Source organism: Mus caroli, unplaced genomic scaffold, assembly GCF_978045245.1.
Source record: "Mus caroli unplaced genomic scaffold, Mus_caroli_1 scaffold_14, whole genome shotgun sequence".
NCBI classification, from domain to species: Eukaryota; Metazoa; Chordata; class Mammalia; order Rodentia; family Muridae; genus Mus; species Mus caroli.
The window spans coordinates 53,780,196-53,805,459 of NW_028227269.1; the positions used below are offsets into that span (position 1 = coordinate 53,780,196).

A 25,264-nucleotide genomic window follows, 5' to 3' on the forward strand; every position below is an offset into this window, starting at 1 on the left:
CCGCTCAAAATTTTTAAAAGTTATGGAGTGTAAGTGCTCACAATTTGACTATTCTATCTTTAATGAACCCAAATCATCATAACATTCTTTACATGAAGCAAAACCTGCCTTCCTGACACTAGTTCTTGCAAATTAGCCTTACCAAAAGAATCGAACATGTACCTAGAAGAAAGAATGGACCATGTACCTAGAAGTTATCTTCTGAAGAATTTGAAGATAGTTTAATAGCTTCTTCACTTTTCTTTTTCAGGTTAAAGTGCCATTTTCCTGGATTATTTTCTCAGTTTACTGATATTTCTATTAAACCACAATGTCTGGAAATAGAACATCAATATATGCTCTAATACAGCAAACTCATTAATGGGACTATTTCTTCTTTTGTTACTAAATTATTTTCTGAAACTTTATGGTAACATAAATAGCTAGTCAACTCAAACTTTTCCTTGCTAAGTTCTTTTTAACAATCTTTAAAATTTCCAGATTAAAAAAATTATTTAGTTTGTGTTGTGTTTATGTGTATGTTTGTGGTGTGTGCGTGTACGTGCACTCGCACATGTAGATTTCTAGGAGATTGAATTTACGTTGCCAGGCTTGGCAGCAAGTTCCTCTAGCCACTCAGCCACTTGCAAAGTTCTTCTAATCAGGTAAAATCAATTGCTCAATTTAAAGAGAGGATTTCTTACTTATTAAGTTTTATATTGCCAAGTCTAGGATATCTTAGGTTTATTGTTAGCTGAATTCTGCTATTCAGTTTGCTGCCTCATTCTTTTCAAAATTAGGGTTATCATTACATTAAAATTCTTACAACTTCATTTAAGTTCTGAACAAAAATGTCAAATGGTTTAAGCTTACATAAACCATGTAATTACTCTCTTAAGAGTAATTACAAATTTTCATTCTGCTTAAAAAGATACCTTTCATTTATTAAGGTTATTTATTATATACTATTTATTAAGGGCATACTATTCTATATGTTCTGTGAGAATTCACTTAATAGTCATAATATTTATAAGGCAAGTGCAATCAGTATTACTATTTTTCTCAATAAACAATTGAAACTTAAAACAAAACAAACCTTTAAGTGACAGAAACAATATTCAAATCCAGGCAATCAGGTCCCAGAACCCAAAGTTAAACCACTTTGCAATACTGCCTTTCCTATATGTGTTTGTGTTCTGAATATGATTATGCAATTATTCATCATCATACATACCTGACTAATAAGACCACATTGCTTCAAGTTACACACACACACACACACACACACACACACACACACACACACACACACTCACAGTCTATGGTTGGTTCTCATCTGGTATTCCTATCAACACAAATTCATTCTGATGTATTTGTTGTGCTGAACTTACTGCAGTGGCTTCTAGTGATCACTGCCTCATTAACTAAGTGCTCACAGCCATTTGCTTAACAATCCTATTTTGCTGGAGTTCATGAATATTGGTATTTTCAGAGGGATGGCCTGCTCTCCACCCCTCTGCCACTGTTACAGACCAGATGCATCCTCCTAAAGCTTACATGCTGAGAGCCTAGCCCCGGCTGTGACGGTATTGAGAATGTAAGTCCTACTGAGTAGGGACTTTGGGAGGTGATTAGATAATTTTTTAAGGGGGCAATATCTATCTATCTATCTATCTATCTATCTATCTATCTATCTATCTATCTATCTATCTATAAAAGAGACCCCAGAGTGCTTGCTTGTCATTTTTATCAAATGGGTTATTGTGAGAAGCTCAGTCCTCTATGAACAGGTTAGTGGCTTTCCAACAGACACTGGATCTGCTAGTCTCTTGATCTCACCAGCCCCTATACATTTCTAGTCTCTGGCATTCGTTACAGGAGTTTAAAAGAATGAAGACACCCACTTTATAGTATCACAACACATTCATCTTATCAATAAGGAATCTAGAATTAATGTTTTACTTCCTTAGTGTCATAAAATATAAATCATCTAAAGTATTTTTGTCTCATAAGTTAGCTTGAGTGGAGCAGAGACAGGAAGGAAAGGCCATCCAGAGACTGTCCTACCTGGGGATCCATCCCATAAACAACCACCAAACCCAGACATCATTGCTGATGTCAAGAAGTGCTTGCTGACAGGAGCCTGATATAGCTGTCTCCTGAGAGGCTCTGCCAGAACCTAACCAATACAGATGTGGATGCTTGCAGCCAACCATTGGACTGAGCATGGGATTCCCAATGAAGGAGTTACAGAAAGGACTGAAGGAGCTGATGGGGGTTGCAACCCCACAGGAAGAACCAACCAGACCCCCTCAGATCTCCCAGGGACTAAACCACCAACCAAAGAGTACACATGGAGGGACCCATGATTCCAGTTGCATATGTAGCAGAGAATGGCCTTGTCTGGCATCAATGGGAGGCTCAATGCCCCAGTGTAGAGGATTGCTAGGGTGGTGAGGTGGGAGTGGGTGGGTGGGGGAACACCCTCATAGAATCAGGGGGAGGGGAGTGGGGTAGGGAGTTTACGGAAGAGAAACAGGGAAAGGAGGTAACTAAAAAAAAGGAAAAAAAAAAGCTTGTCTCTGACTTAAAAAGCAGGTATCAACTGATTATACTCTCTTGATCAAAGTTAGAGTACTCTCTGATTCTACTACTGGCTTCCTCACTGCACCTCTAACAGACACTTCATTTTAAAAAGGTGTTATTTTTGTTTGTACTTTTCATCTCTACAGCTGCACTAGGTTAGATATTACATTGAGTATTTAAACTAGTTCATGAATTCTATTTTAATCCCCCCTTCCGTTCCATCTACCGGCTTTCTTTATTACACACTGAGAGCTGTCTGGATGCACTGCACTAGCTTTAGCAGATGCGCCTAGGAGATTGATAGATATGACCTCTGACCTCAAAGCTTTGGGTTCTGTGAAAAAGACACAGTAAAATAACCAAGCAGACTGTAAATAAGATACATACAAGGTTCCAAACACTTCTCTGAATCCAAATAGCAAAGGATACAACCTATAACGGCACTTGCACTAAAAGCTGAAGTCACATACAAGTTAATATCTAAACTAAAAGTGGAAGCAGAAACAGTACCTATGAAGAAATTCCAACAGGATTCTGACTGTTGCAAGTCTGAGTGTTGCATTTCACTTGCCTATAGAGATCCGGTTTCACTATAGCCCATGCTGGCCTCAAAATGAACACATTGCAGGCAATCTTCCTCGCTCAGTATCCTGAGTATGATATATAATTTTATAGTCCACATTTTCATACCCTCATTTGCAACTTGGGTCATTATTATTAATTAAGAAAAGTTTCTTCTACCCCAGTGTGATGGCACATGTCTTTAATCCCAGCACTTGGGAGGCAGAGTTTAAGGTCAGCCTGGTCTACAGAGTGAGTTCCAGGACAGCAAGGGCTACACAGAGAAACCCTGTCTCAACCAAACCAAAACAACAAAACAACCAACGGCCAAAGAAGGTTTCTTTTTCTTAAGATTAACTTTTTATTATTTTAAATCACATGTATGAGTTCATGAAGCCAGGGGCACTAGAGCTGGAACAGTAGTGGGCCACCTGACATGGGTACTTGGAACCAAATTCCAGTCCTTTGGAAGAGCATCAAGTGCTCTTATCCACAGAGCCATCTTTCTGGCCCCAAGAAGAAAAAAAATTCTTAAAAGCAATGGGAACAGAGTACATAGTTCTATGCTTTAGTATAAGTAATATAGTAATATTGTAATATAGTAATATTGCTGGCTATTATAAAATTGACAGAATGAATATAATGGAAATTATATTCTAACATTACACAAATACATACTATAGAAGCATAAGTAATTATGACATTTATCTAAATATGCTATACCAATCATTATAATAATATATATTGGTAGTTCTTTCAGTTTGAGGCTATGATAGCTTTAGTAACTTTTTCATTCATTAAATGCAAATAGGCTTAGTTCTAGGTTCTAGAAATACAATAGCAAACACAGTCTTTGTCCTCGTGACCTTGATATTCTAATGTGTGTATGTGGGGAGCTGGCACAGTCATATCCACTGGTAGGGAGTCAAATAAATATATAAAGAACAAGCAAATTGTGGCATTGATCCTTCTGAGAAAAGGAAAGCCAGTTTTCTCCAATGGAGTGATACTGGGTATATCAACCACACTTCAGGATACACTCCACTGCCATGAATAGTTGGCTACATAGAATGAACTCCATGGCTCTTCTGTTTATGTGTGTGTGTTTATTTTGTTTTGTTTGTTTTTGTTTTATTGTTCTTTAATTTTTGGTTGGTTTTTTTTTTTGACATTGAAAGAACATGAAGCTGGGTAGATAGGGAGGTGGGAAGGATCTGAGGAGTTAGAGAAGGAAGAACAGTATTAACATATATGAAGAAATTTACATAATAAAAATAAGCAGACATAACTTTGCACAGTGATAAGTGCTATAAAGAAAAGACTACTGGGGTAAGGAGATGACTTGGTGAGTAGTGTTTGACATATGAGCAAGAGGTCATGAGTCTAGATCCCCAGAACCTAGGAATGGCAGGTGCTGGCCAGCCAGCTAGCCAGGTATACACGGCAGCAAACTGAGAGACCCTGTCTTTTCTTTTTTTTAATTAATTAATAAATTAATTAATTCTCCAGATTTTATTCCCCTCCTGGTCCACCCTCCTACTGTTCCACATCCCATACCTCCTCCCTGCCCCACTGTCTCCATGAGGATGTGCCCACTCGCCACCCCACCCCCAGACCTCTAAACTCCCTGGGGCCTCCAGTCTCTTGAGGGTTAGGTGCATCTTCTCTGACTGAACACAGACCCTGCAGTCCTCTGCTGTATGAGGAAGGAGGTGAGGACTGATAGTCTGAGGTTGTTTTCTGATGTCTATGTGCATGTGCTAGGCACTGCCAGTGTGCACACACATATGTGTGCATACACCACACAGATTTAAAAAGGCAGTTTAGGGCAAAGTGATAGTGTCCTTGAGTATAGGGGGTTCTTTAGCTACAATGATTTGGAAAGATCTTACTGTGAAAATGTCACAGAAGTGTGAGAATAAAGAAGCTTGAAGAAAAAAATGCAGCCTAATTAAACACTTCAGTATCCAGAGTCTCGGATATGTGATTAACCTTAATTTGGTAAGGTTAAGATAGTGGAGGCAGGTTAGTAAGTCAGTAAGAAATGACAGCGGCAGTGATCTAGGATAAGTAGAAAGGGGAGCAAAGCACACAGGAACACTGGGGTTACATCTTACTCTGTGTACAAAGAGAAGCTACAGCTATCCCGTCCACATCAACTTGTGCATGGTGGTGAGACAAGCTGGCATGCAACCACTGACAGTATTTCCATCCTCTATCTTTGCCACCAGGAATACACTTTAAAAAGTTGGGGCTGTGGGTAGATTGTGACATTAAATAGAATTTGTAACATTAGTTATTATATTTTGATCTGAAACTACAAGTAGAATTTTTGTGTTTGTTAGTTTTTGACAATGTGACATAAGCTTGGGTCATCTGAAAGAGGGAACAGCAGCTGAGAAAATGCGGCCATCTGACTGCTTGTAGGCATGCATGCCTGTGGGGCACTGTCTTGAGTAATAATTGATATGGGAGAGCCCAGCCCACTATGGATACTGTCACCCTTGGGCAGGCTGGTCTTGAGTTGTGTGTGTGTGTGTAAAAGCAAGCCAAGGAAGCCATGAGGAGCAAGTCACTAAGTAGAATTCCAACATGGTTCCTGCCTCTGCTTCTGCTTGAGTTCTTGGCCTGGCTTCTCTCAATGATGGGCTGTAATTGGGTCATATAAGCCAAATAAACCCTACCCTCCATATTGCTTTTAATAATGGACAGTGACAGAAAGCAAACTATGACAATTCCATAAAATCCATTAATTAATTATATTATAAAACCCACTTTTAATAAAATAATAAAACCTTTTTGTTATTATCCCATATAGTTTTAAAATTAATTTTTCAGATTATATTTAGCTTATAGTTCTTTGGGAAGTCTCTCACATGCTAATTTTGTTTTAAAATTAAGATAAAAATAGATTTGATGTAAAAATTGGACCAAGTAGAGTCTTTACAACCCATTTATTTCAGAAACTATTGTGATCAAGTTTTAAGACATGACCTGCTGTCCATTACACTAATAGTATTTCAAAGGAAAAGGACTTAAACAGCAGAGTACTTCTTCTTCCTCTTTTGGGGGTTCAGGAAATGAAAGATAGCCTAGAGAGTCCAACTAAGTCTTTTACAATTATCTCAACTTGATCTTCATCAAACTCCTAAAAGGATGATTCAGCTACCTTGGAAGCAGAGTATCCGCAAGTGGCCGCAACAAGGAGACGGAGAAGATGAGAGAGGCTGCTCTCAACACTTTACACCAATGCTTGCAGCACTTTTGATTTTTAGGGGTGAATACAGTCAGTTAAGTGGAAATTATTTTTAACCATTTTCCATCAATCTTTCTCAGGGAGAAATAATTTATAGAATAGAAGGCTTCGACAGGGTTATATCATAATTTTTGATACAGTGGCATAATATTTCTAAGAGAGACTTTACTAGAATGAATAGCTAATTTGTTCAAAATATATAGTCCATGTTACAAAAATTCTGCTGCTATTATCTGGAGCTTTGAGAAACTTTCACTTCATGAAACAATGCTACACTTCAATAGACCCAGAAATATTAACTTCTCATTCTGAGGAAATAAAAGGAAAAGAATTTTAAAAACCACCACATATTTAAAATAAAAAGCCAGAATGTTTTAGTTTTTATAAAATATATATAAGTGACTTTTCCCCTACCAAGTTTAAAACATAGAACCAGGATCATAAATAATTCTAGCTTGCCAGAGGCATGGCTATTTCTTTATACTGACTGCCACTATCTAATTTAATTAGAGGGATTAAACTCCATGTTGAGGTCAACGAGCTTTACTTTCTCCAATATTACACTGCAGCCAGTGCTCATTAATGTGTCTACTGAATGGATTAACACACCTGAAGATATATGTACAAAGGACAGGGGGGACAACCTAATGAAATCCGATTGTTCATTTGTAATAGGACATGTTCGAGGCCTCAACTTATTACCACTAATGTGGAATTTATTAAATTCAGGAGAAAAAATACCAATACAGAAAGTGATTTTTTATTACGAAGAACTGGTGTAAGACAACTGGCTTCTATGATTAAGTTTAAACATTTAACCTGCTAGAAAGAAAGAGATATTACAATAAAACTAACATGTCTGGCTACACGAGGGAATACAATAAAACTAACATGAGGGAAAATGAGTCTATGGCAAGGTGAGGAAGTTTTGTTTTTGATTTCTATGAAAAGGAGGTTTAAAGTAGCAATACTGATTCATGAGATCATATACCTTCTTTCTGTTGGATTTTATGACAGACAAACTAAAATTGCTTTAACTAAAAAAGCTAATTTAGGCTGGGCATTTCTCTAACAATATTTATTTTAACAGCAAGGCAAATGCATGTATTATAAAAGTTTTAAAACTATAACCATATACCTGTTGCTAAGACTGGCCACTTGACAACCTGAGTTCAACATCAAGAATCCATATGGTGGAAGGAAAAAACTGACTCCAAGTTGTCCACCAACCTGCATATGTACCGCGACATACATGCAAGCATGTGCACATTTCCCACTCCCACCAACCAACCAAACAAACATAAAACATCACTTTAATAAAAACCAAAACAGGCTAGAAAGACAGCTCAGTGGGTAAGAGCCCTGTTGCTGAGCCTGACAGCCTGAGCCGCACCCCTGGAAGCATATGATGGAAAGGTAAGAGCTGGTTCTCAATGACCCCACATGTGTGCCATGACAAGTGCACAGCCCACACACATACAAAATACATTCTGAAATGCAATAAAACCCCCAAAGGCACAATGTTAATTCTACCTGACACTATCTACAGATTCAATATATTCCCATCAAAATCCTAGCAATGTAACAGAGGGAGTGAAGATGACCAAAATACATTTTATAAGTATAAAAACATCATAAGTAAGCTCTTTGTATTTGATAATTTAAAAAGATAGAAGAACAATGCCGCCGGGCGTGGTGGCACACGCCTTTAATCCCAGCACTTGGGAGGCAGAGGCAGGAGGATTTCTGAGTTCGAGGCCAGCCTGGTCTACAGAGTGAGTTCCAGGACAGCCAGGGCTACACAGAGAAACCCTGTCTCGAAAAACGAAAAAAAAAAAAAAAAAAAAAAAAAAGAAGAAGAACAATGCCAGTAGATTTGGCAAAAATAGAAAACCCATTCTAAAGCTTTTATATGGAGTCTTTAAGAGATGTTCAAAGCCAAAGCAATTTTAAACAAAAGCTGGAGAATTTATATTTCCTGAGTCAAAATGTAATACAATAGCCATCAAAACAGTATGCAACTGGTATAAGGACAGACTTAGACTAGTGAACTAGAAGATAGCAGTGTCTCTAGAAAGAGTGATGAAAAGACTGGGCACTTATGTGCAATTCTGTATCACACTCCATACACTACAAGTAGCTCAGTGTGAAGAGAAAACGTAAATGCTATAGGTAAAGCTCTCACAACAAAATAGAGACATGTATCTTCATGACAGTGAATTTGGCAATGGGTTCTTGGATTGATATTAAAAGCAGAGGTAGCAAAAACAATTAAATTTGAGTCAATATTGATTAATCATATACTAGACAAGGGATTAATATCTACAATGTATAAATTCTATAACAACACAAGAAAAATAACAAACAAAGGAGTAAAGGACTTGGATAGACATTTCTCCAAAGTGGATAAACAAGTGGTCAGTGTATGCATGAGAAGAAGATGTTCACTATTACCTGCTATTAGAGAAAAAGCCACTTTGGGACAGGCATGGTGGTGAGAAGGGAGAGGCAGGGGGACTATGAGTGTGTGCTGCACAGTAAATTCAAGAAAAAGTCTGGAATAGACAGCTAAATTATGCCTCAAAAAATCCAAGCAAAATAACCACTTTGTACCTATTAGAATGTCTGTAGGTTTTTTTTCCCCCTAACAAGTGTTGATGGTGGTGTGGAAAGGCTGAGACCACTGTGCGTGCTTGACATGGATGGAAAGTGGTACAACTGATACCGCACATCTTCAGACAGTTCTACATACAGTGTGTACAGAACCCAACAATATATGTATATAGCCAAATGAATTAAAAACCAGCATCTAAACAGAATGCCAATGTTCACTGCAGTATTATTCAAATAACAAGAGGTGGAAGCAATCCAAATGTCTACTAACAGATATGCAGATTAAATGTCGTACATACAATTAGATATCTGGTCATATAAAAGAATGAAATTCTAATACGTGCTATGACATGACATGCATAAAACCTTAAAATATCTGGCTAAACAAGACAGTACAAAACGATAAATATTATATGCCTCTACTTATTCTAGAATTGGTAAATTTTAGAGGCAGAAAGTAACTTGGGAGGAGAGGGGAGGACATGTGTGAGAGAAAATGAACTGAGGAATAAGTTCATCTGCTCACTGGACAAAGCTGTGTGTTCAGGAACAGCCAGCACATATGAAGAAACCAAGGGATGAACAAATAGAAAGATACATTGTGTTCATTGATTCACAGAACTGATATGGTTAAAATAGCAATATTACTCAAAACAATACTGATTTTGCTAATCCTTACCAAAATTACTATAGCTTTCTTGAGAAATGTCAAAATGAATCCTGTAATTCATACAGAACTACAAACAACCTTAATGTCCAAAGCAGAGAATGAAAAACAGTTGTGTCACACTCTCTGACCTGAAATTATATTACAAAACTACAAGTATGTCTGAAAACATAATCCTGAATGAGGTCTTCCTATCCTCTCACTCAGTAACGGGTTCTGACACGAGGGGTGAGTGGTGCCTATGCAAGCAATTCTCAATCACCAGAGAACAGCTGGGTGTCCTCCAGTCAGTTCTATCTGGAGATAGTATTAAATAACCAAGTTCCAAGCCTGCTAGTCTTCAAAAGCCAACCACAAGCCTGTTGTCTTATTTGTGCTTCTGACACTAACTATAAATTGAAGTTCTCAAAACCTTATTCTTTGGGGGTCAACAAATGTGCTTAACTGATCACAAAATCCAGAATATAGTCACTGGTTTATCATAGAGAATACAGAATAAGAGATATTATGTTACAGTGTTCTCAACCTGTGGGTATTGATTCCTTTGGGGTTATATATCAGATATCCTGTATATCAGATATTTATATTATGATTCATAATAATAGAAAAATTACAGTTGTGAAGTAGCAATATAATAATTGTATGTTTGGGTGTCACCACATGAGGAACTGTATGAAAGGGTAGCAGCATTAGGAAGGTAGAGAACCACTGCTGTACTAGTTACTTTCATTTGACCAAATACTTGAGAGAGAGCAGCTTATGGGAAGGTTCCATTTGGTTTCTAGTTCAGAAAAATACAGTCTATTACAACAGGAAAGAAACAGTGGTGGGAGAGATTTGATCCTCAGCGCTGATCAGAAAGCAGAGAGAAAGAAACACCAGCACTTAATTGGCTTCCTGTTTTGTTTTGTTTTTTTTTTCCAGTCAGAAACTGCAGCTTAGAGAATGATCCACATCTGGGGAGGGGTCAAGTCTTCCTTCCATAGTTAAATGCCTCTCTAAATCAAATGAAGCTGACCATCGAGATTAGACACTACAAATGTACGGGGTAAGAGATGAAGAAGGGGTGTGGAGCTTCCATGCTGTTTCTGGCACTGCCATTCTCTGGGAACCCCTGTGTGTCTGGCTAATCAGACACTCTCTGAACATAGTCCTTTGGGTTCATATGGAGACATCATGGAACAGCCATAAAGCACTGCAGAAATGTCACTGGACTAAGAATAAGACTAATGTTAATGGGTGAAGTGGGGGGAACTCAGCAAAACCTGAAGCTTGTCTGCTGATTCTTCTTGTTCTCTGTGTGACACATTCCTTTCCCATGGGCACGGGGTGAGAGCTCTTCTGAAATGGGGGTCTTATGATTTACTTGCAGTCTAGACTATTGACTGACTGCTAGTTCCAAGACAGAAGGCGAGAGCTGATTAGTATCTATGGCCTGCCGTGGGTAAAAATGAGGCAGTCACCCCAAAACCACCTGCCTAGGAGAGTGCTGCCCAGACTGGGCTGGGCCCTCCTGAATCAGTTAATAATAAGGACTGTCTCTTCCAAGGACATGTTCACAGGGTAATCTGATCTAGCCAATTCCTCAATAGATGCTTTCTTTTCAAATGACTGTACGGTATGTGACAAAGTGAACTAGGCTAAGATATCATAAAGGAATATTCATAACTAGTAAATGGAAACATTCTATAATCTGTGATAGCTAGTTTTAATTATCAACTTGACACAATCTATAATTATCTGGGAAAAGAGTCTCAGTAAAGGATTTTCTGCATTGGGTTGACCTGTGGGCATGTCTGTGTGAAATTTTTCTTAATTAAATAAATTCATGTGGGAAGGTCTAGCCTACTTTGGGAGGCTTCATTCCCTAAGAATGAAGAACCCTTGTCTAAGTCTGGAGAAATTAAGCTAAGCAGAAACTAGCCAGTGGGTGAGCAAGTGTGTATTCACTGATCTCTGTTCTTTATTGTGGATAATATTTGAAGTTCCTGCCTTGCCTTCCCACAATGATGGACTGTAACTTGGAATTGTGAACTAAAATAGACTCTTCCCTAAGTCTTATCACAACAGAAATGAAACCAGGACAATATCCATTCATGACAATGGATAAAGGAAATGTGATATATGTGTATGTGATGAAATATTGATTAGTTTTAAAAACGAAAGTTCTAACCTTTGCTACAACATGGAAGAACCGGAAGGAAATTATACTAAGTAAAACAATCCAAACAGTGAAAACACGAATTCACTTATATGCAGACTTTTAAAAAATCCAATACATAAACTATAATAAAAGCCAGGTTTGTTTTGATATACACCTATAATCCCACTACTCAAGAGACGGGGCAATAGGAACATGAATTCAGGGACAGTTTGAGCTGCACAGCAAAACTATGCCTACAAATAAACAAACAGAAAACAAGTGACATGTAACAAATGAACAACAACAACAACAACAAACTATACCAAAAATAATAATTCAGTTGATGAAGTCAGGGAGAAAGGCCTAAAGATACAAAATAGCAGGTTTATAGGTTAACAAATCTAGGAATTTAATGTTAAAAAGGGTTGGTTCAATAGTGAGACTGTAACCTACAATATCGTATCATTGTTGTTTATTAAAGAAAAACCCAACTTACTACACAACAATCCTGGTTTTGAAGATGGCATTGGTTAAAGCAACAAACTCTTCACCTACCAGCAGGGCTCCACCAACTGGATGCTAGTATTTTACACACTGATTTCCTTAACTAATAGGCTTTAATTAAACATTTTTCCCCTCAGCACTTACTTTTTTGGTCAGAGAGTCATCAGAGTCAGAAGGCATTCTTGTAGATACATGAAATATTACTTCTACTGTCGAGGTAGCAAAATACGGAGTGGTCAGTCCAGTGCTTCTGTTCTTCTGAAGTCCTCCCATGAAGCCACAATGGTTTGTAAGGTTTACCTACAATCAGTGAAGAACTACATAAACATCATCACCACCATCATCAACACCACCACCTTAGAAACACTGTTGAAAGAGAACAAGATTCACTTTAGAAAACCATGAGGAGTAAAGTTTTCATTCTGTTATATTCTAAGATCAGTGCCTTGCTCAGGTACCATTAGAGAAGCTTCCTCCTGCAGCACATGGGAACAAATAGAGATCCACTGTCGGACTACGTGCAGAGAGTGAGAGACATCCGAACACTCAGACCTAAGTAGGTTGTCTCCATCACATCTCTCCCCTCAAGCCTCAGTGAACCCCACAGAAGAGAAGGGAGAAAGAGTGTAAGAGCCAGTGGACACCAAGAAAACAAGGTCTTCTAAATCAGTAAGACTGACCCACATATCAACTCACAGAGACCGAGGCAGCATGCACAGGGCCTGAACTAGATGGGGTCCTAGAGCTAAAAGAAATGGACACGTACCCCCATCCCTAACTCAGAATCAATCTCCAATTGATAACCACTTACAAATTAAAATGTAGTTTTCTCCAAGAAAAGTCTCACTGGGAAACAAGCTACTCTTAAGGATAGATTGCATGCCCAGAAGTAGATGGCTACGGGAAAACAAACTCAAAGACATCTGTGGTCATTCCTTGCCTCAGGATGTCACATCAGGACATTTTCATTTTTTCCATTTAAAAAAAAATTAAAAATGTTATTGCATTTATATTATATTATATTCCTGTTTTACCCTACAGGTCCTTTGCATATATATATTATAGCTTCTAGTTTTGTATTTTTATGGTATTCCTGAGTGTGTGAATGAGTAGGTCTGTTCTGTTTCTTGTGCCCTCTCTTAGGCTCTTTTCCTTCTGTTTAGTCTTATTCTGAGGTGATAGTTTTGTTTTATTGTATTTCATTGTGTTATTATCCTCTAGACACCAGTTTTTTAGTGAAAGATGGAAAGGGGTGATCCGAATGGGCGGGGATGTGGGAAAGAAGTCGAGAGAAGGGAAACCATAAGCAGAGTATATTATGTGAAAACAAAATAAATTTTCAATAAAGCGGAGAAAAGGAGTGAGTCTTTTATATACTATCAGCCAATATTAAATCTAGCATTACAGCTGGCTCTCTGTATCTATGGAACCCACACGCACAGATTCTACCAACTTTAAATTGAAAGGATTCACAAAAAAATATAAGCTTTTACTAAACAGGTATAAACTTTTATGTCTTGCTATTAATATTTTCTAAGTAATAGAGCATGACAACTGTTTCATTTTGTTTGATACTGGGTCTCACCTAGCCTAGGGTGGACTCTAATCCCTGATCTCCTGTCTCCACTTCCCACGTGCTGGGATCAGAGGCATGTGCCACTATCCATGGCCTGAGAGAAAACTATTTACATTTTATTGGGTATTATAAAGAGATAACTTTATTAGGGTGATTTGCTCACCCCAATATGTTTTTAAAATAGTATTTAAGGGTCTCTAATTAGTAGGAGCTAATTAATTAAGAAAGAAATCAACTACTGTTTGCTGTGAACCTTGTGTTAGGTAACTAGGTATTAACAGTAAACTATAAAGGCTTGGGACACTAAGGTCAGAGGAAAAAAATCAAATCTGAAAGGACTTGGGGTAAAGTTAAAACAACATCAACTCACAGAACAATCAAGTAGATACTTCGTATTTATTCACAAAACTGTCTTCCTGCAAGCACCTGCACTTACTCACCAGGCCAAGGTCACCTGATATGGCCCACTGCAGAACTAACCAGGCTGCAGGCAGAGAGGGGCCATAGCAAGACCGAGGCTGTGGCAATTCTTACTGAAAGCAATCAGACTTTTTATACCCTTATCAGGAACAATATATTGGCAATTGCCAGGATCAATACAATTGCAGTTGCCAGGATACAATGATGCTTGCAAATTATGCAGGGCACACAAAACTAATGTTTGAGACCAATTGTCTTGTGAAGCTTCCACGGTCCCTTGACTTCTAAGGAAACACACAGAGAATACACTGCAGCCTCAACCCTTCACTGCCTGGGGGAGTGCCTAGGTTTCTAGGGAAGTGAAGGCATACTGTGTCCCACGAGCCATGGACTCTAACCTGAGAAACCTATGATGCATGCCTCTCAAGGCAGCTAGGCCAGGTCCACTTCACGGCTCTGCAGCTTCCTAGTCAAGTACCCATTACAGCCTAGAATAAAAAATGTGGGGAAAAAAAAAATCACAAAATTTAACTGCACTTAAGTACATTTAAAAAAAAATATCAATTGATCTGTATGAAGATCTGGAAACATTTTAGGCCATGATACAATACACAATATACATTAGTCTCAGGGTTGTGGGACGAGAAGATTCCCTGGACCTATCCGATGCACAGAAGCTAAGGTGTTGTTCTAGTAAGAGCTGAAAAGCATTGGCTTTCTTGGCCTTCTCTCACACTGTCTGATATTACCTCAGTGTGGAGAGCTTCGCACTGCTGCCTTGGGAGTGCTGATGAAAGGCTAGGTTTCCTATTTGACCTCTGACAGAGAGATGCAGTTTTTTAGGGGCTCGTCTCCTGGTTCTTTGGGTTTATAAGAACTGTTGTTTACCTATATAGTTTTAGGTTACTGGCTTCCTCGGTTGAGGCACATCTGCATCTGCAGTCAGGAAGACTGCAATCTTCTGCAGACAGCAATGAATGCTGCACTCAGTTGTTTTCTCTTCTTACTCAGTCTGAGATCCCCAACCCTTAGAATGACACCACCCAAATTTAGGGTGGAGTTTTCCACCTCAATTAATCTAATTGAAAAGGTTCCAAATGGCCGGGGATTTTTTTTCCCCATGGTGATTCTAATTCCCTCAGGTTGACAAACAAAATTAAGCACTACAGTATTTTTTATGGCTAATATTTGCTTGTATGGCCATATTACACTTATTTATCCATTCGTTCACATATGGACATACATATGGGTTGTTTTGCCTTTTGTTATTATGCAGCAATGAACACAGCTGTGTAAGATTTTATAAGAACTTAAGTTTTTATTTCTCCTTGGCAATCGTACAGCAGAACTATTTTGTTACATGGTGTCTAGTTTTATGTCAACCCAACACCAGCTAAAGTAATCTGAAAGGAAGAAACTTTAATTGAGAAAATGCCACCATAAGATCTGGCTGCAGGGTATTTTCTTAATTAGTGATTAATGGGGGAGAGCTCAGCCCATTTTGGGTGGTGCCATCCTTGGACTGATAGTCCTTGGTTCTATAAGAAAGCAGGCAGAGCAAACCAGTAAGGAACATATCCCCTATCCCCGGCCATGGCCTCTGCATCAGCTCGTGCCTCCATGTTCATGCCCTGTTTGAGTTTCTGTCCTGATTTTCTTCATTGATGAACAGTGACATGGCAGTGTAAACCAAATAAACTCTTTCTTTCCCAAGTTGCGTTGGTCACCGTGTTTCATCATAGCAGTAGTAATCCAAACTTGGATATATAATATCTCTCTCGATGTTTAACTGTCCAAACTTTGTCTCCTCTAGGAGAATATGAGCATTCAGATTCCTCTAAATCCTAGCCAAATTCACCATCTGACTTTTTTTTTTTTTAAAAAAAACCTTGCTGGGTGTGAAGAGATACTCACTGCGGTTTTCTTTAGTTCCCTGATGCTAATGATGTCAAGAGTCTTTTCATGTGTCCACTAGGCATTTGCCTATCTTTAGGCTAATATATTATGGTCCTGCGGCCATTTTTTTTATTTGAAGGATTTCACGCATGAGTACATTTCCATTATTTCATACAGTGGTATCCGTATGATTTTTACCTCCCTCCCCCTCCAATTCTTCATATCCCCTCAATAATGTCCTCTCAAATCCATCCCTGCTTCTTCTGTGTTTATTTTTGTTATACTGAGTCCAATTGGTGTTGTCCTTGTTTGCATGTGTTTAGGAATGGGACCACTTAAGATTGTGGTTATGTTCTTGAAAAAAACCAAAACCAAAACCAAAACCGTTTCTTTTTTTTCTTTTATCAATAGCCACTGACTGCCTAGAGAAACACACACTCACTCACTCACTCTCTCTCTCTCAGTATGTAGACTGTTCATCTAGAGAAATTTTGTGAAATTCCATGTATGTCTACACATGCTTTAAAGTAGGCTTTAAAAAAATGAATCGTATTCTACTTTTTACTTTGTATAAGTTCTTCAAATATTCTAAGTACAAATTTCTTCTCAAATATATGATTTGCAAGTATTCTCCCCGATCTGTGGAGCTTTTTACTTTGCTGATGGTGTTCTTTAAAGTATAACAGGCTGGGCGTGGTGGTGTAAGCCTTTAATCCCAGCACTCGGGAGGCAGAGGCAGAGGCAGGTAGATTTCTGAGTTCGAGGCTAGCCTGGTTGGTCTACAAAGTGAGTTCCAGGACAGCCAGGGCTACACAGAGAAACCCTGTCTCAAAAAAAGAAAAGAAAAGAAAAGAAAGAAAAGAAAAGAAAAGGAAAGAAAAGGAAAAAGAAAAGAAAAAAGAAAAGAAAAAGAACATTAAAGCACAACAGGGTTAATTTTGATGAGTACTATTTTCCTTCTTGCTCATGCTTTTTGTGCCAAATCTATAAAAAATCTTTGCCAAATCCAAGGTCATTAATATCTGCACCTATATTATCTAAGTGTTTTATAATTTTAAGGTTTTGAGTCATTTGGAGTTAAGTTTTTTATACAATATAGTCTGATTTCATTTAAAAATTACTTTTGATTATGTGTGTATGCCTGTGTTGTCAGAGGTGGGGAGAGAGGGAGGGAGAGGGAGAGGGAGGAAGGGAGGGAGGGAGGGAAGGAGAGGGGGGAGAGAGAGAGAGAGAGAGAGTGAGTGTGTGTGTGTGTCTCTCTGGGGGTGGGGGATGGTATGTGTATATCAAAGTAGAAGAGGATTGTTGGATACTCTGGAACTTGAGTTACAGGCAGTTGTGAGACTCTCAGCATGGGTGCTGGGAACTCTCAACCTCTGAATCATCTCTCCAGGCCCTGACTGCTACTCTCCTCTCCTTCCTCTTCCTCTCACTCCTCCTATTTCTCCTCTTCTTGCTCCTCCTCCTACTCTTCCTCTTCTTCTTTCTTCCTTCTCCTCCTCTTCTTCCTCTTCCTCCTTCCACCTCCTTCATCTTCCTTCTTCTCTGGCAGGCATATGGCTATTTGGTTATGTCAGCAATATTTGTTGAAAAGATTCTCCCTTCTGTAGTGTATGGTATAGGCCAAAATTCAGTTAACTATAGACTTGTGGGCTTATTTCTGTACTCTATTGTATTCCACTGATCTATGTAGGTCGATTAGTATTGTTTAGTAGTAAAATTTGAAATTAGAAGGTATATATGGGTCCTTCCAACTTGCTCTTCTTTTCATGTAGCCCTTACTTTTAGTAAACTGTCTCTATGGTTCTTCTATACAGAAAAATCCATGTTTTGTTTTAAAAATATTTTCAAGGCATTTTTAAATACATGCTTGTAACTGAAAGTTTTGTCATCTTTGCTGCATAACGAAGTATAGTATCTGTGATAAATAAACATAGAGGCCAAGAAAGTTTGCACAGTTCACACAAGGTAACCTAGCTAGTAACCCACGGAATACATACCAGGTGGGAAAAGCTTATGTTAGACACTGGAAAACGCGGGCATTAAACACGTAAGTAGGTAAGAAGTGCCAGCCCTCTGTAAGTTTATAGTCTAGTGCAATGGTCTTCAACAACTTTACCAGATACCCTCAGTACAAATTCTGTGCAATAACTGTCAACTATAAGAAAAAAAATCATTGTAACTTTAAATGGCTACCAAGGATATTATTTCAACTATGCTACATTAAATATATACTCATCAAAATCAAAATCACTTGTTGAATCTAGAGTTTGTGGAGTTGGCAAGCAGATAGTCAGTAAGCACTCAGAATTTGTTTGTCTCTACTCCCCCAGTGCTGGGGAGTTTCTGCCACTGTGCCTGGCTCTTACACGGATGTTAGGGATCCAAACTCAGGTCTTCAGGCTCACAAGGTAAGCAATGAACTAGCAGATCCATCTTCCCAGTCCTTCTTGTGACTGGTTCTTAAACAGTATAGCTCAGCAGTGCAATATAGAGTATTTAGACTACTAGGATAAGTAACTTTAAATTACTTTAAATTATACGGGCAGATATACATTGTTTTATATAAGTATTCCAATATTTTATATGAGGGATTGATTGGTTTCTGATATTTACAGATTGATATTGTGATTGAGGGCTAAATATAAAACAATGACTGGTATAACAATACCTCCCAACCAAGGCCAGCTACAAAATCTTCATATGCTTGGCTTCCTCCTGTATTGGTGAGAATGGAGTATTTATCTTCTTGTCCTTCTGCAACGTAAAATACTGCAATCTTGTGTGTCTCTCGGCTACAAAACAAAAAAATTATACCATTCATTTTTGTTTGCTCATTAAATTTTATGTACAGAGTCTATAGGAGTAAGAATATGAAAAAGCCTCAGATGCTACAATCTACAAAAGGAGACACATAATTGCAATAGAAATAAAAAAGTCATAAAAATGACAAAATTGCATGGCTACTGCTGATGGGAGAATTAAAGAGCACCTAAAGCAATACTGAATTAGGTAAAGGTCTGAGTATGGGCGGGATAGATAAACGAGAAGGACAAATCACTAAGGAGTTACCACTGTGCAGTGTGGCTGAATCTCAGGGCTAAAGCAACTGTTTTAGAACTAAGTAACCATCAGTAAAGAGTGTATTTCCCCAAACTGCATCCAACAACAGAAGAAACACACAGAACTGCATGGGTTAGTTCCCAAATTCTTGGACAATCAACTTTTAGTTCTTTCTAAATTAAAAAGTGTTTATAATAGCAAACTTACAAGAAGTCTGGCAACCCAAGCTGACTAGTCCATTTGTCTTTGGTGAATATAGGCAAACTTTAGGACCAAAAAAACAAAAAGGAAGGATTCATACATATTTCCTCATTTCAGAATTGGACCAGATGTAAAGTTTTTGTTGTTGTTGTTATTGTTGTCAAATTATTGAAGTAGCAGCAACAACAGCATTAGAAAAACAAGAAGAAGAAGAAGAAGAAGAAGAACAACAACAACAACAACAACAACAACAACAACAACAACAAGGTTCATAGCTAACAACAAACAGATATAAACTAGGATTTCAAGCTGGTGTCTGGTAGCCAGATTTTTAAAGTATTTTGAAGTTAAGTCATGACTACAGATTTCCATGTCAGCAACGAAGCTTCAGCAAGTTTCTGTCACTTGCTGAAGAAGGAGGATTTCCAGAATTATAGAGTATGAATCGGATGGCCTCAAAAAAGTAAAGTAAAACCCAATTTAACTGGTGAAAACAATTATTTTTAAAAAACCTAGCACTTTAAAAGTGCTATGTCCTAAAGGCATATAGAAACAGAAAATCTTCATTCACGAGAATCTACTAAATTTTGGTAAAAACAGTCACTGTTGTTGGCTGCTTTCCCCTACACTACAGCTCACAGCTCCGTTCTATGGCTCCTACATTTTGCCTTGAGCATTCTCCTCAGGCTGAGCAGAGAGGTTCCTTTCTCCCAAGCTTTCAGTCTGGAGTAAAGGTTACTGGTAGGAGTTACTATTGTTGCATAACTTCATGTTACAGAGGCACTGGGCTAGACCTTCTTCTGTGTCTAAGCTCCCCATCTTTAGCACAGAAGCTCTAGATGAGTATCTACACCTAAAGCTTGAAATGGGACTTGGAGTGCAAGTTCTGCTAGGAGTAGTAAGTTAGGAAGACCAGGGATTTCCAACTCTTCAGCAACTGCAAAGTATGATTATCATTCTAGGTAAAGCTAGGCCTAACCCTAGCTTAGGTATAGGGGTACACAAGTGATGTCCAGGATAAAAGCAGGTTTCAAGGACAATGAACTTAGCTTAGTTCTGGACAGGAATTTGGAGTAAAGCACGAAGGAGAAGCTGGCAGCTCTATGACACATGTGAACAGCAAAGCAGCCAGAAGTTAACAAGAACCAGAAAAAAATAGACTGCTAAGAATTTCCTAGGATCAAAAATTTTGAGATCAGTGGGTATTGTGGATAGCCCTGGGGCTAATTATATTTGACATTAATTCAGTTCTCTTGTGAGTGGATGCAAACAAGGAATGACTCAGCACTCAGGTGATTTCCAGTAAACCTGCTTCCCACCTTAATTTGTAAAATAAAGGAGACCTGAGGATTGGGCAGATAAAAGGGAAGGTGGAGGAAGGTGGAGAGAGAATGCAGAGGGAGAGGAGGAGGAAGAGGAGAAGGAGGAGGAGGAGAAGAAGAGGAGAAGAGGAGGAGGAGGAGGAGGAGGAGGAGGAGGAGGAGGAGGAGGAGAAGGAGAAGGAGAAGGAGAAGGAGAAGGAGAAGGAGAAGGAGAAGGAGAAGGAGAAGGAGAAGGAGAAGGAGAAGAAGAAGAAGAAGAAGAAGAAGAAGAAGAAGAAGAAGAAGAAGAAGAAGAAGAAGAAGAAGAAGAAGAAGAAGAAGAAGAGCAGAACAGAAGCACATGGCCTGGAGAAACCACACGTTCTAAGGGGTCTCATAGATGTGGAAGATGGTAGTGTAGCGGTAGATCTGCCCAATCTAGGCACACAGCATGTATTCATATTAACTGTGTTGTGTTTTCATTGCTGGGGCATACTTGGGATGGAGTTTTACTGCAACAGGTGGGTGGCCCCATCCCTCAATGTAGGGACCACTGGATATGGTCTCTACAGATTCTATCTCCCCTCTGTTGGGTATTTTGGCTAATGTCCTCTTTGCTGGGTCCTGGGAACCTCTTGCTTCCCTGGCATCTGGGACTTTCTGGTGGCTATCCCCAGTTCTCCATTCCCTACTTCTATATAACTCTGTTCAATTTCCTGACCCTCTGTGCACCTCCCCCGTCTTCTCCCACACCCGATCCTGCACCCCCCACCCCAACCCAGAATTGTTCCTGTGTAAAGGAAATGCATGGACAAAGAGTGGAGCAGAAGCTGAAGGAAAGGCCATCTAGAGACTGCCCCACCTAGGAATCCATCCCATCTGCAGACACCAAATCCAGACACTATTGCTGATGCCAAGAAGCGCTTGCTGACAGGAGCCTGGTATAGCTGTCCCCTGAGAGGCTCTTCCAGTGTCTGACTAATACAGATGCGGATGCTCACAGTCGACCATCTGATTGAGCAGAGGGACCCCAATGGAAGAATTAGGGGAAGGACTGAAGGAGCTGAAGGGGTTTGCAACCCCATAGGAAGAACAATATCAATTAATCAGACACCCTCAGAGTTCCCAAGGACTAAACCACCAATCAAAGAGTACACATGGAGGGACCTATGGCACCAGCTGCATATGTAGCAGAGGACTGCCTTAGTTAGCAACAATGGGAAGGGAGGCCCTTGGGTCTGTGGAGGCTCAATGACCCAATGTAGGGAGATGCTAGGGCCATGAGGCTGGAGTGGGTGGTTGGGTAGGGAGCACCATCATAGAAGCAGGGGAGGGAGGATGGAATAGGGGGTTTGTAGAGGGGAAACCAGGAAGGGGGACAATATTTGAAATGTAAATAAATAAGATAACCAATAAAATAATAATAATAATAGTAATAATAACAATAATAATAAAAGCCACAGAAGAGCAACTAGAGCACTGGATCTTACCTATGAGTCACAACCTTTTGAGGTTGACCAACTCTTTTACAGGGTTGCCTAAGATCATCAGAAAACACAGGTATTTACATTATGGTTCATATAACTGTAGCAAAACTATAGTTATGAAGTAGTAACAAAATAATCTTATGATTGGGGGCTCACCACAACATGAGAAACTATTATTTAAAGGATTGTTGTAGCCATTAGGAAGGATGACAACTACTGAACTAGAATACAATGACCAGAGAGTCTCACAGGCACTGCATAATATTCATAACTCTGGGCCAACTCCAAAGAATCTAAGAGTTAAAAATAACATCCAACCAATGCTTGCATATCTGGATATCTGTGTTGTACCCTGAAGGCTCTACACATTTGGAATGGTCAGAGAGTAAACCTTTAAGCTACTGGTCTCTGGATGAAGGAGAAACAAAAAATAGAAAAATTTGAGTCTTAAGTGATGTAAACCCAGGAAAGATACCCAACCCCAGTGAATAAGGTTTAGCTAGACAAGAAAAAAAAAACTTTAAACAATCTGAATAAAAGATTAAAGAGGCTCACATTGTTTCAAAATAAAGCTGCTAAGGATTAAATGACCAAGGTCTACCACTTACATACTTTAAACATCTATTTTTATTTGTGTGGCTATTTTTGCATGCATGTTTGCGTGTACACTACATGCATACAGTGACTGAGAATGCCAGAAGAGGGTGCTGAATCCCTGGAACGAGAGTTTCAGATGCTGTGTGAATGATGGTAACAAACCTGGCCTTTCTGCAAGAGCAACAAGTGTTTTTAACTACTAAATCATCTCTCCAGCTTCCACTAATGTACTTTTGATTCAAATCACAGAAAAAAACTGAGAACAAAATGGGAAGGCACCATGTAAACTGTGATCAAGAGAGCTGAAATGATTCTACCAATGGCATCACTACCATAGTAACTTCAAACAATTAAAAAAAAAATCTGCGAAAGGCTGTTTCTTTAAGCTAGCTAAGCAACTTGATCACTGTTACCTAGATCAAGAAAAAAAGAATATAAACAAGCAGGATGGCTTGGTGGGTAAGGTACCAGTCATGCAAGTCACATCTCCTGAATATAATCCCTGGAAACCACATAAAGGAGGGGAGAAGTGGTGACTTCCACAAAGTTGTCCTTCTATTTCATGCCCCCATCTCTATCTCTCCCTCTTCCTTACACAATAAAAAACTAAAACAAGAAAAAGTAATACTGCTACTAAAATCATACGTTACACAAAAAGGTGAGAATACTATACTGGCTGGTTTTGTGTGTCAACCTGACACAAGCTGAAGTTATCACAGAGAACAAAGCCTCCCTTGAGGAAATGCCTCCATGAGATCCAGCTATAAGGCATTTTCTCAATTAGTGGTCAAGGATGAGAGGGCCCATTGTGGGTGGTGCCATCCTTGGGCTGGTAGTCCTGCGCTCTATAAGAGAGCAAGCTGAGCAAGCCAGTAAGCACCATCCCTGCATGGCCTCTGCATCAGCTCCTGCTTCCTGACCTGCTTGAGTTCCAGTCCTGACTTCCTTTGATGATGAACAACAGTATGGAAGTATAAGCCGAATAAACCCTTTCCTCCCCAACTTGCTACTTGGTCAAGATGTTTTGTGCAAGAATAGAAACCCTGACTAATACAAGTTAGAAACCCTGACTAATACAAGTACTATTAACAAATGCATGTCAACAAATAGGTAAATTAGACTAAAAGTACAGTTCAAAATATAAACTGCTAAAACTAAACTGAATATCTGAAAAAATTTTAACTGTACAGAAATCTTACCAGAAAGGAGACTGTCACATCACTTCTACTTCTACTCACAGATGACATGAGTTTATACAGAGAAGGTATGGAGCCAGTGAGAGCACTCAGTGAGTAAAACTGTTTGCTGAACACACGTGCGCGCGCGCTATTGCATCGACTACCTGAGCACACAAGGGTGAAGCCACATAACTTCATACATGGACTTCAGTGTGTTCCTAAACATGTTAGCAAGGAAGAGTCAAAACAAAGAAAATCTACCCTGATACTGGAAGAATAAAATACTTAGGTATAAATCCAGTAAGTATAGATATATACTTTGAAAGCTATAAAACCTTGTGAAGGAAACTAAAACCCTACACAAAAGACCCCTTTTAGTTCACAGGCTGAAAGACTTCACATTGTTAAGATGACAGTTCTCTCCCCACACCTACAATGCACAATGCAATCACCATCAGAATCTAAGCTTTCCATCATATGCTTGTCAGACTGACCCTAAAATTCATAGGAAAATGCAACAGGCTCAAGAGACAAAACAGCCCGAGAAACAGTAGAGCTGGAGGACTCATACTTGTGGGTTTTTTTTTGTTTGTTTGTTTGTTTGTTTTGTTTTTTTGAGACAGGGTTTCTCTGTGTAGCCCTGGCTGTTCTGGAACTCACTCTGTAGACAAGACTGGCCTTAACCTCAAGAATTTTCCTGCCTCTGCCTCCTAAGTGCTGGGATTAAAGATGTGCGCACCACACCCCACTGAAGGACTCACACTTTATAGTCTTAAGACTTGTGGCAAAATAAATCAAGGCATATGACAACAATCAAATGCCTAGAAATATGGTAATTGCTTTTTTTCTGTCTGTTCTTGAGACAAGTTCTCACTATGTAGCTGAGTCTTGCCTAGAACTTACTGTATAGCACAGGCAAGCCTTAAACTTATGATTCTCCTGCCTCAATTTCCCCAGTGCTTGCATTATACATGTGCCAAGTCTAGTTGCTCAGTTTCTTTTTTTATAATAGTAACATGGAAATTCAGTGAGAAAAAAACCATTAAGAAGTGGTATGGGGGAGCTCTTGTCTCTAGCTGCATATGTATCGAAAGATGACCTAGTCGGCCATCAATGGAAAGAGAGGCCCATTGGACTTGCAAACTTTATATGCCCCAATATAGGGGAATGCCAGGGCCAAAAGAATGGGAATGGGTGGGTAGGGAAGTGGGGGGCGCTATGGGGGACTTTTGGGAT

At 39.1% G+C, this 25,264-nt stretch overlaps 1 protein-coding gene across 5 annotated transcripts in view; it reads right to left on the bottom strand.

Annotated features, from left to right (window-relative positions):
• Window positions 1–25,264, bottom strand: part of Ralgapa1 (Ral GTPase activating protein catalytic subunit alpha 1) — a 209,045-nt gene that overhangs the window by 35,087 nt on the left and 148,694 nt on the right. For all 5 annotated transcript variants that reach the window (XM_085830378.1, XM_021179389.3, XM_029484805.2 and 2 more), the window contains 2 exons: window positions 18,873–18,996; window positions 12,454–12,609 (listed from right to left, as the gene is read on the bottom strand). In XM_085830378.1, coding sequence (XP_085686504.1) covers window positions 12,454–12,609; window positions 18,873–18,996 — 280 coding nt within the window. The remainder of the gene's footprint in view (window positions 1–12,453; window positions 12,610–18,872; window positions 18,997–25,264) is intronic.